At 52.5% G+C, this 16571-nt stretch overlaps 1 protein-coding gene across 10 annotated transcripts in view; it reads right to left on the reverse strand.

The window, feature by feature from the left end:
• Positions 1–16571, reverse strand: part of LOC1269749 (talin-2) — a 58487-nt gene that overhangs the window by 5996 nt on the left and 35920 nt on the right. For 7 of the 10 annotated variants that reach the window (XM_061651476.1, XM_061651480.1, XM_061651474.1 and 4 more), the window contains 7 exons: positions 9582–10438; positions 8993–9496; positions 8604–8695; positions 8217–8305; positions 7093–7756; positions 2985–7025; positions 2725–2915 (listed from right to left, as the gene is read on the reverse strand). In XM_061651476.1, the coding sequence (XP_061507460.1) occupies positions 2725–2915; positions 2985–7025; positions 7093–7756; positions 8217–8305; positions 8604–8695; positions 8993–9496; positions 9582–10393 (6393 nt within the window). In that variant the 5' untranslated portion in view covers positions 10394–10438. Of the gene's footprint in view, positions 1–27; positions 931–2724; positions 2916–2984; positions 7026–7092; positions 7757–8216; positions 8306–8603; positions 8696–8992; positions 9497–9581; positions 10439–16571 lie in introns of those variants that run through there. The other 3 variants (XM_061651482.1, XM_061651481.1, XM_061651483.1) reach the window with 3 other exon arrangements.

Raw genomic sequence — 16571 nt, forward strand, 5'->3', positions numbered from 1 at the left:
GATTCAAGCGATCATAAGGGAAAGGTGTGCTGTGTGCCACTCACTTCAAGCAATTGAAACATACACATTTATTTGACACAACATACAGAGACAATACATTGGGGGAGATACAATACTAATTGCGTCTTATTTTTAATCTTTAAAAATGGACCTTAAAATACACATGAAGTACAGGGTAAATGCTGAATGCTCGGAACGGATATGGCACCGGATGTGAGTATTAGTATGGGTGCGCCACTAAAATGCGCCATCAAACAGGGTCGGCACTGCGGACAGAAGCCGTAACAGTTCCTCTTCCTGATCGGAAAGCCACCAGCCGGCGGCGGCGACACTACCAATTCCCGGAATGATCTTCTCCCCGCCCGTAACCTACAACGCCGATTACCACCGGTGGATGGTGGAATTTGTTTTTCCAAAAAAAAAAAAGAACATTACAGTACAGAACACAGGAAGGTGACGGATGGCAGAGATACAGAGTAGCGTTGCGGTGATGGTTGAAAAGAAAGAAAAACACAGGACGAATCATAGAATGGAGGTGAGTTGAGCTTGCTTGCAGGGACGGGAGAGAGTGTGGAGAGTAGATGGAGCAGGTTTCGTACACGCAGGGGCATGCGCAAGCGACAAAGTACATCATTCCAGGACTGTCCAGCTTAGTGCTTAACATTCAGTGCCTACATTCGACATGGACGAAACAACGGAACCACACGACGACAACGACGACAAACGGACATCTGGAAGCGGGGCGGGGCGGTGCAGCGCGAGGGGTTAATTGGGTCGTACAGTAGGAGCTCGCACGGACAGAGCGGTGGGAGCAGTGGTGTGTGTTTGCTGTTGATGTGTGTAAATGTACCGCTGGCCGGCACCTTCGGCGCGATAGCCGGCCAGCGCGACAGACGTGCTCGTCTCGGTGAGGCACAGCTCCCGTATCATCTGTGAAAAGGGACCGATGAAGGGGGACGGTGGTATGGGAAGGATGATGATACCCGAGGATAAAAAGAGTGGGAGCGTAAGTGAGAGTGTGAGCGAGAGAAAGAAGAGATAAAGAGGCAAAAAGAGGGAAAACAACAATAACAGAATCAGCAAATTGATGTGGTGTTGATGTGTATGAAGTATACAGTTTGGAAGATATTTTACCAGGGAGTTTCTTATGGAGAGGTTTCTTAGGAAACTGTAGGACAGGTTGTAGGACAATTACAGAAGCGCCTTCAAGATGTTACGTCGTGCACCGAAACCGCCAAACTACTGGATCGTCTCCCAGGGCGATCCCGTTTGTGTTACTTACGACGCCACTACACCACGCTCTCTTGCCTTTTAGTGTTCGATGCCCGCCTACTACAGACCCGCATATACATCTCTCGACCACAATCCATACAGGGAGGGGGATGGGGGGTTGCTGTTAGGTACGACGTGTACGACCGCGTGTTAGACAACTTGGTACAAAAGCCCCACCCCAGGTACGGCCCAGTATACACAGATAAACACCAATTCAATGCATTCTCAATCCCCCGTTGCTATTCGCATGCAGGAAAATCCCGATGAGCTTCCGCGGGTCTTCTACATTCCCTGGTCAGTTGGAGGCGTCGTGTTAGAGGACCGTTGTAAGTTTTACTTATCATCAAACGATATATCCACACAACATTCCACCATCTTTCATCCGAAGCAAACAGGTAGAGCAGACAGAGAGAGAGAGAGAAGGAGACAGGAAGTAGGAAACATTGTACGAAGTAGTACTGGATGTCCTTCTGGGAATGAAAGCTTCAACAGAAGAACGTCGTGCTAAGAAGAGAGAGAGGCATGCACCATCGAAAGAGGGGAAAAAGAAAACCGATCGCAGTTCAGTGATGTGAACGTGAACAAGACACCGTCCTTCCCGTTCGATAAAACAGAAGGTTCGATTACGCGCTTTGCTGTGCCCGTGACTCCAGCAACACACAAACAAGGTAAAACAAAGTCATTCATTTTGATTATGCTAATCAACACGCGGCTGCTGATGTCCTATACAGTTGAAGGTAGTGTTTTGTTGTGTTTGCAGTGAGGCAAATGCATGTGAAGAAGGTTGCTGGATGGATTTACAGCGTGTTTAGCAATTATGTCGGTATCAGTGAAGGAGGATGCTTGTCTTTGAGTGGTGTGTTGGTTATATTAGAATTGCATTTGCAGTTGGGATTAGAGGGATTAGAAAGGTTAAAAAGAAATTTTTTTGTTCGAATAAAGAGTTAATCTGCATGTATATACATGATCTATCGAAGCAAAAGACAACATAAGCATGTACAGCTTTCGATTATAGTTTTCAAACGATTCAAACTTTAATTTGTGCTACAGAGATGCCAAAAATATGGTGACCTTTTAGTTAGCAGCCAATTACGGCGTAACAGAATGCAGAATGCAACCAAGTGCTTCAATTGTGAGAGTTACACGCACATACACACACACACACACACACATACAAGACAACATTTCTGCCCGAGTACGCACGTGCACGCGTTTAGACGTTTTTAGAAACATTCAACAACACATTCCGTTCCAGGCAAAAACGGCGTGCAGACACGTGTAGGCGACAGAGATGTGGGATAGGAATACAGGGATACAGGGACGGATCGATCGGGGCTACAAGCACAATGGAAGGAGTTGCCAAACGGCATGGCATGGCGGCACTGAATGGGAAGCAGGGATGTGGAAGGAAAATACAACAAGAACGATAACAAACTAAACAAACGAACATACCTTAGCGCTATCTTTCAAATCATTCATAGCTGGATCGTTAATGGGCTTGCCGGAGGCGAGTTTAGTAGCGTTTATAAGCTCACCGAGTGCTGCGGCGACGTCTTTGACCGCGTTTATGACCATCACTTGCGAGTCGGGCTGACCGGAACCGAGCGAGGCGGCCCCATGCTTGACTGCGTCGGCCAATTGCACTGCAAGAATAGGAAGGAAACGGAGCGTTAGAATCAGGGAACCATCATCCTGCTCTCTCGCCAACTTACAAATCGTCGTCACCGCGTTCTGGGCGGCTGCTGCTAGCTGATCCTGTGTGCCGGCAGCACCGGCCACCAGGATCTTTGTGTCCTCCACCAGCGCCTTCGCTGTCTTGAGGATGTGCTCGCGATGGTCGGAGAATTTGCCATCCTCGTCGCTCGACTGCAGCGTACCGGCGGTGGCGAACATGATCGTCGTGTCGAGATCGCTGATGATCGCGGACACCGTGCTGGAAGCGTTAATGCACGCCTGCGTACCACGCGAACCGGCCTGAAGGGCGGCCAGTACCTGGGCCACCTTCTCCGACACGTCACGAGCGCCGCGAGATATCTCCACCAAGCCGCTGCTATCGTCCTTCCGGATACCGGTCGTCGATTGGATCAGCACGTTGACCGAGCGGCCGAGATCCTGCACCGTGTTGCGGATGCGGATCGCCACATCCGGTGAAGTGGTAAGCGCGGACGCACCAATCGAGTCCTGCGCCAGCTGCGTGTAATGATGCGTCATCTCCACGCACAGCTGGGCCAGCTTGGACGGATCGATGGCGGCCTTGGCGTTGATTTCGTTCGCGTAGCGCGCAATCTCCTTCGCACTCTGTACCATGCGCGTCTGGTAGTCGACGTACGTATCATTCAGCGACGCTCCCAGGAACGATTGGCGCTTGTCGGAGATGCGAGACATCGAGCGGGAAATTTGCTCCATCAAACCCGTCACCACACCGTTCTCCGTGGAAAGACGCTCGACGGTTGCGTTCAGCTCTTGGATCGCTTCCCGCGTCGATTCAACTGCCTCATCCAGCTCCGGATGGAAATGAGCGGCACGTGGGTTACCGCCTGCCTGCTTAGCAGTTTGTACGAGCTGTGCGCAACACTCAACAACCGATTTGACCTGGTTGATCAGCACCGTTTGCTGACCGGAGTGGACGAGCTGCGAGCATGCTCCAATCACTCCATTCGTCAGCGGCACAATGTGTTTCGCGATCTGATTTACAGCGTGACCCAGACTTTCGGCATTCTTCTTTGCGGACGATTTCACCGGCTCGAGACGATCGATCAGCTCGGACGCCGCATTGAGCGATTGGTTGGTAAAGCCCTGCAGATTGCTGTCCTTGCGCTGCGGCAAACCATCAACACCGACCGCTAGAGCGGCTGAGTTGAGCTCCCGCGAGCAATCCTTCAGCACCTCCAGCACCTGGTCGCACTGCATCTGGCCAGGAGCCTTCTCGCGAATGCTCGACGCAAGCTGCTTAATGCTTTCCGACACGTTGCGGCTGTGGGTTGCGAGCTGCTGCCATACTGGCGGATCGGTCGGTGTCAGCGCGAGCACCTTTGCCGTGCGAACCATATCAACTGCACCGTCGAGTATGCCACGCCCGGCCGTCAGGATCGGTTCCTGTGCCTTGCGACCCTCGGTCGAGATGCGGGCCGGAATCGAGATGAACTCGGGCGAGGAGGCAAAGTGACAGAGCGAAGAAACCGCCTCAAGCAGTGGTTCCGTCGCAGCGGCACAGCGTTGCCGCGATGCCGGACTGTAGTCCTGATCGAGGGCCTTAATTTCACGCACCAGCGCAGCCGTCGAGTTGGCCACCTCCTTGGCAGCCTGGACAAAGTGCCGCTTGGCGACCGGGTTCGTTGTGGTGGAGCTTGCATTGCGACACGCATTGCAAAGCGCAGACGTGTGCTTGGCGATGACGGTCGCCGCCGACAGGACCTGCGGCTGAGAAGAGGCCTGACCTCGCAGAACGTCGCAGCTCTGACGGATTGCCTGTGCTGCACGAGCGTACTGAGCCGGGTCGACAATGCCCGGACGCCCTCCGACGCTGGTAGGGTTGGAAACTCCCACCAGATACGCGGCCTGTGCGGCAGACTCGATCAGACCACGAATCGACTCCGACACCGAGTTGACCGAGTGGCCAAACTCAACGTGCTTCGAGTTCTTCGCGTTGTTTGCGATGCCCGTCATGCCCTCGCCGAGTGTGCGCGATTTCTCCAGCACCGTGTCGAGACAGTCGAAGTAGCCCTGATCGGTCAGCGATTCCTGGGGTGACTCCAGCAGCGGTCGCAGCGATTCAATGCTACGTATCGCGCCATCACACTCCTTCTGCCCTGGGGCGGCCTGCGTGCATACGTCCACCAGCCGGTTGATGCTTTCCGTCACCAGCCGTGCCGCAGAGGACAGCTCGTTCTTCGCATTCGGACGGTCCGGGTCGCCCGCAACGTAGCGAGCCGTGCCCAGCAGACTAATCGACTGGTTCGAAACGCCGCGCAGCGAGTTGACGATCTCTTCCCGGGCACGATCTTCCGCCGTTTGGCCTGCCATTTCGAGCGTCACCGTTAGCAGCTCTTTGTAGGCGTGACAGAACTCCTGGCTTGTGCCGGCCAGCTTGATGGAACTGTCGTACGATTGTGCCACCTGTCCGCCAGCTACGTTTAACTGATCAGCGGCCGATTTCAACTCGTTTTGCAGCTGGCCATACGGACGATCCGACGGTGGGTACTCGCCCGTGTCGAGAATGCTGCGCAAATCCGTTACCGTCTCGAACGCCTCGTTGATGTCCTTCACGCCCGGTAGACAGTCGATCGTACGACCGAGCGAATGTTTCGTGCGCTTGATCGCAATCAGCAGCGCCTCCTGGTTGTCCAGATTCTGGAGCGTTCGCTGCGCTTCCTCAATCACGCGCAGCGAATCCACAATCACCTCGTCGGCGCAATCGACCACGGCAGGATTCTTCGTAGTTACAAGCACCCCGCGCACACTCTTGGTGTAATCGCCCAGGGCGAGAGCAGTGTCGCGACCGGCGACCCCTGCGTACGTACGATTGCCCTGCTGGGCGGCGCTCATCAGCTGGTGCATCGAAACGTCGACCGCGTTGCTAGCGGCAGCCAGCTGCTTGAAGCAACTGTCTGCCGTCTCGCCCGGCAGCGGACGCAGACTTCCTTCCTGGGCGGCGCGGCGTGTGTCGCTCAGCACGCTGCGCAGGTTGCGAACCGCTTCCAGCGCAGCGTCCAGCTCGTTGCCACCGCATGCCTCCCGTGCACGATGGGCCGCCAGCCGCAGATCGTGGATGGCGTGGGTCAAGTTGACGGAGCTGCGTCCCAGCTGCTGCCCAGCCGCCTGGTCCATAACGGTTGGCTGTAGTTCGCGTGCCGAACCGGCCATCTGTGCGCCCGGCTCGAGGAACATCTCGGCGGCATCGATCAAGCACAGCTGCGCGTTCGGGTCGTCTGGACGCGCATGCGTGCCCTTTACACCCGCCACCAGCCGGGGAATCTGATCGGCCACCGCCTGACAGTCCTGCAGCAGGATCTCCTTCGTCTGCACATCGTTGCTGTGGATGAGCGAGTTCTGGGCCGCCGTTATGCATTGCGTGGCGGACGAGGCCGCCTGTCTGGCGCACTGTTCCAGCCGCCCAATCAGCTGCCGCTTGATGGCGGGCGTGTTTGCCGTCGATGTCGTGATGACACGCAGCTCCTCCGCCGCGGTGCGCAGCATCTCCTGGTGGCCCGAATCGTGCGGGTTTCCGGCACACAGCCGGGCCGCTTCCACCATCCGTGCCGTAGCGTCGGCCAGTTGCTTTGCGGCCTCGAGCAGCTTGCGCTGCATGTTCGAGTCGTGCTGACTTTCCGCCTCGCCCTTGATGCTCTGGATGAGCTGGGCCGTTGCTTTGCCGAGCTGCTGCGCCTGCCGGATCATCTCCTGCGGGTCGGACGACGAAACAAGAATGTCTGTCGCTACCAGCACATTATCCACGGGGTTCTCATTCTCCACGCGGCGTGCCTTCTCACGCGCACTCAGCTTGATGTGCTCGAGCAGATCGGTCAGCGACTTGGAGACGTCCTTCGCCGCTGCCGTCAGGTCGCCACGCAGCTGCTGATTGTCCGTCGCCTCGTTGCACACTTCGGCCAGGTGAGCGACGGCTTTAGCGACCTCACGCGCTGCCGCTTCCAGCTGCTCCCGACAAGCCGGACTCTGAATGGTGGGACCGACGACACGGGCACACGCCACCAGCTGGCTGGTAGCCAGAGCACACTGACTTGCCGCTCCGATAACTGTGCAAGACAAAGAAATAAGCATTAATATCATGCTCCGTATGAAACTAGTTCCCGTGCTTCCTACCTTTGTTGCGAGTTGCCTCATCTTCCGTCACGGCCGCGATCGATTTCGCCTTCAGCACCAGCGCAGCCGTCGTGTTGGCGACCGCCTTCGCCAGCCCGAGCAGCATATCGTGCAGCTCGCGGCTCTCCACGCTCTCCTCGCCGATCGTGCTCAGCACCTGTCCGCTCGCCTCACCGACACGCGTCGCCGCATTCAGCAGGTTCTGGCGCGGCTCCTTGCTTTCCGGCTCGGCCGAGCGCAACAGATCGCTAAACGCATTGCACAGTTTGCGCGTCGCTTCCAGCAGCTTATCGCCGGTACAGTCATCGTCCATGAGAGCGGCAATCAGGCGCACCTCTTTCGTCACCTCCGGGATGCTCTGCGTGATCTGCGACACGGCCGCACCGACCGCCTCGTGGTCGATCTCGTCGGGCTGCGACGCGGTCACGACCTGCGCCGTCGCCGCATTCATCGTGGCCAGATGCGTCGTGACGGTTTGCTTCGACGTGTCGAGCGTTTCCTCGCGCCACTGCAACGAGCCCGGATCGGTACCGAGCGGTGGCAGCTGCACCTTGCTCTCCAGATCCTTCTCCGCCCGGTTGAGCGCATCCTGACCGGCGGAAATGTACCCGAGCAGTGCACGCTGTGGCTCGGACAGTACCGAACTGATGCGCGTTTGCTGCAACTAAAGACGGAATCGGAAATGAACAAATGCAACGTTAGTTTCCGCTTCCTGCCTCTCCTCTTGCATGCGTTTGTGAGTGTGTGTACGTGTGTGTGTAGGTGATGTGTTAGTTGATGCTGATTTTTGACTGATTGTAGGTGAGATAATGTGAGTAGTGTAAGTAGTTTGCTAAATGGTGACCGAAAAATTGTAATTCACCTACGTCTGGTAGTTTTTGTGGTGGTTCGTAGGGGTTAACGGGGTTTAATGTTTTGTTTTAGTAGTAGACAACGACAACAATGGTTACACGCAGCATGAAACGAGATGAAACGAAACAAAGTGGTGGGTAAGCTTCATGACACGTGACACGTTCGGCCCGGGCGTTGGGCCAGAACATAGAGTGACGAAAGACAACAGAGCACGTTCAGTTAGTATGTTAACGGAAAGGAAAGTGTAATAAGCGCAGATTGTCTGCCCTCACCATCGGTGGCTGGTGTGCCAGGTTGACCTGACCGACGATGGCACCGTACTGTATCGATTGCATCTCGCCAGTACCGTACGACCGTTCACCTAAGGTGCATATCATCGAGAAGCCAGCAACACAGGGTCAATCGCACACACATACACACACACACCCGGTCACACGCGAGCACCGAAACGAAAGATTTTTGCGCACGAAGATCAATCCATCAATGGGAAACGAAACCAAAAAGAAAAAGAAAAGAAAGAAAACAAAATCAATTAAATTATAAAACTTATGGACTGTAATAGAAACGTAAAAGAAAATCCAGTAACATAAAAAGAATAGCTTTATTTTTTCTAACAAAAGCGTTCTTTCCACATTGCATCGAAAAATGTTGCTGCTTACCGTCAGTTCCGCGCATGATGGCTGGCTTAGCGATGGAATGGGTTTCCACCTTGCCACCTTTGTTCGTCTCCTCGTGCTGCAGGAAGGTGGCTCTGGAAGCAGAAAGAACAGAAACACATTGGATCGAGAACATTATTGAAAGATTCTACAAAATCAACGCCACATAGTCCATTCACACAGGTTTGCTTTAGAAGAAGGCGATAAAAATGGTGCAAAATAAGTGATTTAGAATGCATTCACAGTGCCGCCTGTTCGCTTATCAGCAGCTGTTTGCACGCCAGCCACTGAGCACGCAAATGGCACTAAAACTTTATCGTCTGCTTCAAAGCACCCCATCCATGGAATGGCTATTCTTAGAGAACGTTTCACACAGTCCGAGCGCTGCTTACTTTGACGGTGCGACACTTTCCTCCACCATGGTGGAGCCCTCGTCGCCCTCGATGCCGAAGTGGTCCTTTGCCTGCTTCTTCTTCAGGATGATGTCGATGTAGCCGGCGATCAGCTGCACGATCTGTTCCGCTTCCGTCGTTTGCACCGAGTAGTACGAGTCGGCGTAATCGCCGAAATCGAGCGTGAACGTGTTGGGCGACGCGCCCCACCGGCGTACGGTCGTCAGCGGCCACGATTTCAGGATCTCCTTCGTCGTCTCGTCCAACCGCAGCACCGAGTCCTTGGTGACGCCCAGCAGCCGGGGCACGAGCTTGTTCTTGCCGGTCATTTTCTCCTTCACCAGGAAAAACGTCACACCGTACGTGGGCAGCTCGCGGGCCGTCTTGGTGTACTCGTACTTCGCGTCCAGGTCGGACAGCCCGACGTGCTTCCGGTGTTCGGCGAATATTTTCCGCTCAATGTTCTTCGTGCGCACGTACGAGGCGGGCAGAAACTCTCGCAAACTGTGAATGGGGGGGAAGCAAAAAAACAAGCAAAAAGCATTACATTTGGTTCGAGTCAAAAGATTAACACAAAATCAATACGTACTCCAGAAACCCGGGTCTATGTTTCGCCTCGTTATGGTCCCCGAACTGGATCTGCACCTGTATGCCGGCGAACTCGCACGCCTTGTCCTGCGTGACCGGGTGCGTCCCGTCCAGGATGGCATCGCGCGCCTGCACGTACAGCAGGTTCAGCTGTACCGGGTCGCGCGAATCGATGTTCTGGTCGGAGTAGAAGAACTTGCGCCGCAGCAGCACCGTCTCCTGCTCGTCGATGCCCTGCTCGCGCAGCGTCTTGCCCACGTCCACCCAGTTGATCTCGTCGTCCGTGCGCAGCTTCTTCCGCAAGCTCTCCATCTTCGCGTCCCGCTCCTTCTCCTGCGCCTTGCGACGCAGCGTGAGCGTGCCGGTGTTGGAGCGATTGTCGGGCTGGTTCTCGTTCTGCGCCTCCGGGTCTTCGCGCACCAGCCCGTACTCCTCGTGGTTGGTGATGCCAATCTTTGTGCAGATCACCACCATCAGCTGCGACACCGGCTGCGAATCGTCGACCAGGATCGTCTTGACCGCACCGTCCAGCATGCGCACGCGCAGCGTCCGGTGCTTCTGTCGGTACTCGAGCACATCGTGGTTGTGCAGCATGTAGTAGCCCAGGTTGCGGGCCGGCTCCAGCCACACGCCCTGCCGGGTGTCATCGTCCGCTAGGAAGAGGCCAAACTCCTGCGCCTGCCCCTGTACCGCCTCCGCGAACTTGTCCTTGATGATGCGACACGCATCGAACACGGTCGTGCTCGGATCGAACTGGATCGTCTTTGTCACCCGGCCTCCCTCGAGGCTGATCCGGAGGGATAGTGTGGACATTCTCCGGCCCGAGCTGCTGCTATGGTGGTGGCTGCTCTAGCGATGCTGCACATCAATTAGAAGAGAACAAGCAAATGCAGTTGATCATTAGTTTTTTTGTTTGAAATCAATAGAAAAAAAAACAATTGAATTTAATTCCATAGAATTAGAACCGCCTTTCATAGACACACCAGGCTCACACCCAGATTGTACTAGACACGGCCCAGTTTAATGCTATTATTTCCTTATCAAACCTCGTCGTCACGCAGTCATTAGCGCCTCGTTTTCCCATTCAACTATGGACTTCCCAAACGGTCCCTATAGAAAAAGCGTCAAACCTCAAAATCATCCGAACACATTGGAAACACATAAATTGACCAACAGAGCATCATCTCGTTCCCCTCCCCCACTTCCCTTCCATCCCGTGCCCATCTGTCCAGGCGACAGTTTTGTGGTTCGCGGTTAGCAAAAACCCCCAACACAGCGTGCGACGGCGGCAAGCGATCCATCCACCAGATCAGCTGCATCGTACACTGCCATCTCCTCGGCGAGCGCGTGTCGAAAGCATCATAAATCACAATTTATCGTATATGTGTCCGGGGGGATGGGATTGGGAGGGCCGAATGCCTGTCACCAGGCAGACAGTTCCAACAGTCGCGTCAAGTGCCAACCGCTGTTCCACAAACCGCAGTGCCAATGCGCGAAAGGACACTATGGCCACGCGCGCTTGCATGTGTGTGTGTGTGTGTGTATCCGCAAAAGGACTGCAAAACGCGGACAAATAAAATCCGTCATCGACCGTCACACCACGAAGGAAGGAGGGAATGGGCACGGGCCACGGAAGCGAGATGCATCATCGATCGATGGCGAATCGCGGCCTCGCGATTGTGTTCGAATGATTTCAGCAGCTCGGAACACATTACGCTTAAAAATCCGCAACAACAAGCAGCAGCAGCAGCAAACGGCCGATAAAAAGCGCATCAAGCGGTGTTCTTAACGTTCTTCCCTTCTGCTCCTGTCCTTGCAGGGGAATCACTCCACCGAGCCGTGAAGAGCCAACTACACACCGTGTGATGGATGTCTGAAGCCCTTCTCAATGCGGCACAAACACGCACCCAAGAAGTGTCGCGTAAGTCACGAAGCATTATCGTAGTCACGTTTTTCTTCGTTTGCTTTCCACGTTTTTCCCGAACCTGATAAGCAAAAGTTGAGCAGCTCCGTTCAGCGCCACTAGCAGCTCTTCCGGCGAAAACTCTGCAGGAAGGAAAGCCACTCATGCCCAGCAACATTGGGGTTAATCTTCGGTTCCTTTCGCTCCTGGATTGTGCTGGAAGGGGAACCAGATGCTTAAGCCTCCCCCCACCTCGAGAAGTTGCTGCAGTGGAGTGGAAAATTAGTCGTTACATTAAAATATGTTACCATCGAAAATGGCGGGAGGCTATAAATCGTGCTCCACAAGCAGCAGTGTGAGTGCCTCACGACAAGAGTCCGGCCACTCCGCCTCCAGTCAGTCGTCCTGTGCCGCTACAACACGCTACACTCGATAAATCGATAACGATGCGGAAGGAAACGAGACGAATTCCGGGATGCGCGGGAAACACTTGGAGATCTGGAGCAAAAGTGGGGGAGGCGAGGGGGATGGAACCGCTGATGGAAAACCGCTTGACGTCGCCCGTTGTGAGAATGTCCTTGTGCTTCTCATTATCGTTTATGGACTTTGGCTGAAAAATGGCCCACCCATTATTATTCTATTGGATTTAAGCACTTCCACAGAGCGACCTCACTCCCACAACACCACAGGCGTGTGATTCATGGGGAGTGTTGTGTATCTGGAGCGCTTCGAGCAGAAGCCAAAAGCTGGCGGAACTATCGTGCCCCCACACGAGCACCAAGGCAACCAACCGACCGTTGTTCATTAATTTTATTTTCCTAATCTGACACCGCAGAGGTGGGATTAATGTGATTATTCACTTTTCGGCAGGAAGATGGCACAATACCGAGGGCGGCTCTTGTGGGAGCTGTTGGTGGGTTAGTATTCGGAGAAAGCAAGCTTCTGTTCCTTCAAGCAACTGTTGTGGCGTTCAACAAGCAATACAGTGATGTCTCCAACGGAAGACATCTTGTGCTTTTGTATGAAGAATACATCTCCGAACACCTCAAACCATTCTCACACAGAGAGAAATAGAGATATAGAGAGAGATGGCTGCTCGTGCTGAAGTGTCACACTTCCGGTCGTAGAAATTAATTGAAACACACTGTGCCGCCAGGTCCAAAAGGACGACAACCAAGGCGACCACCTTTCTTCATCATGCCTTGCTACTTCCTACCCATGGACCACACACCAGCGATAAGAAAAAGCTATCAAGCACACCCCCGATAGACATCCGTCGCCAAACTTTCTTCCAGCAAACTGTCATCGAAAGCCGTATAGACATCAAAACTAGCCCACTCGAATGGGGCAGCAGCAGCATGTTGAACCATCATCCATCCATCTCTCCATCTCTCCATCGGCAGCGTCACCATTGTCACCATAACAACGGAAGAGACGCCTGCGCACACCCAAGGAAGCCGCTTCCTTTTTCCTGCAGAACCTTCTTTTTCGTTGGCAAGCACACACAGCCAAACCGACAAAGCAAAGCGCTACTTGGATGAGTTTTTCAAAAGGTGTCAAAGTCGGTCTCCTTTCTTGTCATCTCGGCGTCAAAGAAAAGCGAAGCGGTACGGAGCAAAATCCCCATGTCCATTTCGAAACGGAATAAAGAGAGAGAAGATAAATTCATTTCCCCATTGAACAGGAGCACATGAAAATGTTCGATTGTAGCAGAGCCGAAAACCGACAAGACAGGCAAAGATGAATGGTTATTGGCAAGCAGCCGAAAAGCTTCTTCTAGGGGGAAGGGCTTTTGTCCCTCCCCACGGCCACAGTGGTTTCTCAAGTGCTTTTACGGCCATTGCCCTTTGAAGCTGATAAGAAAACAGCTTGCAAAAGCGCTTTTCCCTGAAGCGGGGGGTTCGGTGTGTCACTCGTCTCCGTGTTGGAGGTTCTTTTTGAACTGACTGTTTGTGCAGTAACACAGTATTTTGCAGGTGAAAGATTAGCAACATTCAAACGCTTTCCAGCAGACACACAGAGAGACACATCGAATGAAGGCGAAGAAGAAGAAAAAAGGAGCGGGAGAAAACAGCACAGAGAACAATTCTTTTGCCCGATCCCACAGCATTAGGGCTAGATGTCAAGAGCTGTGAGGGACCTGCGATACCACTCCACCCCCCCTGGAAGAAAGGAAGCAATGGAAGCAACAACCGTCGAAGGGATAATAATCCGGCAATTGTGCACAAAAAATAAAGGGTAACTGCCGATATTTTGCTGTCTCGGCGGCAAGACGACACAGCAGCAAACGGAAGGAAGTGCACGTCCATTCTTTAGGCATCTTTACTGCCGTGTTCCGGTCGCGGCGCGGGAGGGAGGAAAAAGAAGAGATCATAGAGGCAGGAGTAACCGGTTGGTAGAAAAATACTAAGACACAGTATATTCTGCGCGTAACATCGTTTCAAGTGCTTTAAAAAACCACCTTCTGACGACCTTAAATTGTTTCCTTCGCGAGTCGTGTTCGCCAGCCTTTTCTTGGTAATTACAAATGTGAGCGAACAAACCAACAGACTGAACGGGGAGAGCTTTTCTTTGGTAAGTTTGTAATATAATGCTTGCTTGCTTGGTGCTGCAACAACAAATACACCTAACGCGAGGATTAATTTCTAAACCATCACAAACAGGCCCTGCTTGGGGAGGGGGGGGAGGGGGGGGGAGAGTCTGCACTTGAGCCGAGCTTTGATCCGGTGTATCAGCGGCAGGAGCCGTTTACCGAACGAAACGTCCTATCGATTGCAGACACAGCAGTGTTGCCTTCACCTACACCTACCGATGGTGTGTGTGCGTGTGTGTTTGTGTGTAATTTAATACACATTTTCCACACCGAGCCACAGACACACACACACACACAAAACGGAAGCCATCCGTTCCATTCTTCCGACGTTTATCGGTTCAATATTTGCGCTTCGACAAAAACCCATCGAGATGGCTCGACACACACACTCTTTGAGCTGGCTGAGTAGTGGGTCGGTAGGTGCGCGCTGTATCGTGTTGCATCGAGGAGGCCATGTTTACTCTTAACGAACGTGACGAAAACTTTCCAAGATTGGGGTCGCGCTGAGCGCAAAACACAGCGACACTTCAAAAGGATCTGTTTATTGATTGGAGCGCTTGCAGGCGAGATAGTACACCGACATCTTTATCTTCTCAACGGTGGTATATGCTGCCCTGGAACAACACTCCCAATGGATATTCAATTCATCAAAACCCATCGAATCAATGAACAACCTGTTGACTGAAAATCATACCTGAATATCTGGGACACACACCCACACCTGAGTGTCCACATTGCGTTGTTGCGGGTATATTGGTGTTTGCACACATGCGATGCCAATTGCTCTATAAATAATGCATCTACTCTGTGTGGGAGATGATGTGTGGTCACCGCCCCACATAGCCCGGTGGCTCTACTTTATCGGCATTTCCACCGGTGTGGATAACGACGATAAGGGAGACGCCATTCTTAATGCAAATTTATCGATCCCCCGCGCTTGCTTATCCAGCAGTGCAACAACTCAACGTGTGTGACGACGACGGCGGATGCACTCGGTTGCAGAGCTCTGCAGAAGGGCGGACGGATTTTAGCACAAAAAACCCCCGGTGTGTGGGGTGAGTGACGATAACGACGACACACGGATGTTGCCCGTGGTGGACGCACACCTCTTGTACTGAGGCTTTGTTTCGAAAAGGGTTTTGCAAACTACGACCGTGTGTACCGGAAATAAACCGACACACACACTGCACACTCAGAGGTGTCGACGAGTTGGACACCAAAGGGACATACGCTCCACCATACCCCCCAACCATGCAACTGCAGCGATTGTTTTAATTGATTTAATTTTAGGGCTGGCCTAACTAAACCATTTGCTCCGGAGGGTGATGTTATGATGTGAATTTTCCAACACATGGGTAGTGGGCGGGCTTCAGAGCACCTCACAAAATCAATCCATTATGTGGAGGCGGCGGGATAGAGTTTTGCATACCTTCTGCCTGAATTGAATTTATTGCTTATTCGGCAGAAAAATAGGATATAGGGCGGATCGTTCCCTTTCATCCTCTTGAAAGGTAGAGCGCGCGCATGGTGAGAAAATATCACACAGAAAGCTAAGGCCCTTCTCCAAAAAGGCCACCAAAGCGAGATGCATAAAATTATCATAATTTGCACACAGAACAACGTACACAACACGCTCGTCTTTGGGCGAATGCCGGAAGGACACTTCTTGAGCAGGATAAAGAAGGAAGGAAGGGGAAGCGCCGAAGCGGAGACGATTTTGCACAACTTTATCCATTTTCAACACGCTGTTGTGGTTTGTTGCTTTTTTCTTTACAAAAAATGGCCACCTGCTGAGGACAAGATCACATCTTTCCTAAAAAAAAGTCGAGGAAACAAATCAACAAGGAGTCCCTTTTTTTCTTTTTGATCAAACCTTAATTTCTTAGCATTCCGTGTCCTTCCCAGTATTGGCGTGTTTGGAATTCGTTTGTTTGGTTTGAATGAAGGTTAAAGTGATTCTTTCAAATTTCACCTTAAATATTTTCCACTATCTTCCCGGAATAATCAGATTGAGGTACGAGGATACGATCATCATTACCCAGCCGTGGGGTAAATTCGATTTTCCTGGTTAATCGAAGCAAGAAAAAAAAAAACGGTAACCCAGCACCCAACCTGCCCCGGATGTACCCCGTTTAGTCGTCAAGCCTCATTAACTTCCAGTACCAGAGAGTTCGGTTCCCCCCTAGGCACATCTCTTCTCCATTATTCTCATTCTCGGGCCTTTTTGCCTACACTCAAACAGAGACAAAATGAAATGGAAGTTTCCCCTGATAGGAGGAGTTGGAAGTACCGTTTTCCGGTACGTGCTAGTAGTTCAGGTTGAATGAAAAGTGGGATTAACGGTGATGTGCTTAAAAAAAAGCGGGAGGAGCACTTAAACCGAAAATACTGTTGTTACATCCAACTGGCACCAATTCAATCAGGCGAAAGGATTTAGTAGTAAGTGCCAAAAGCTTCGAATAGGTAAAAATGTTGTTTTTTTTTATAAGCTAGAT

This window comes from Anopheles gambiae, chromosome 2 (genome assembly GCF_943734735.2).
Source record: "Anopheles gambiae chromosome 2, idAnoGambNW_F1_1, whole genome shotgun sequence".
Taxonomy (NCBI): domain Eukaryota; kingdom Metazoa; phylum Arthropoda; class Insecta; order Diptera; family Culicidae; genus Anopheles; species Anopheles gambiae.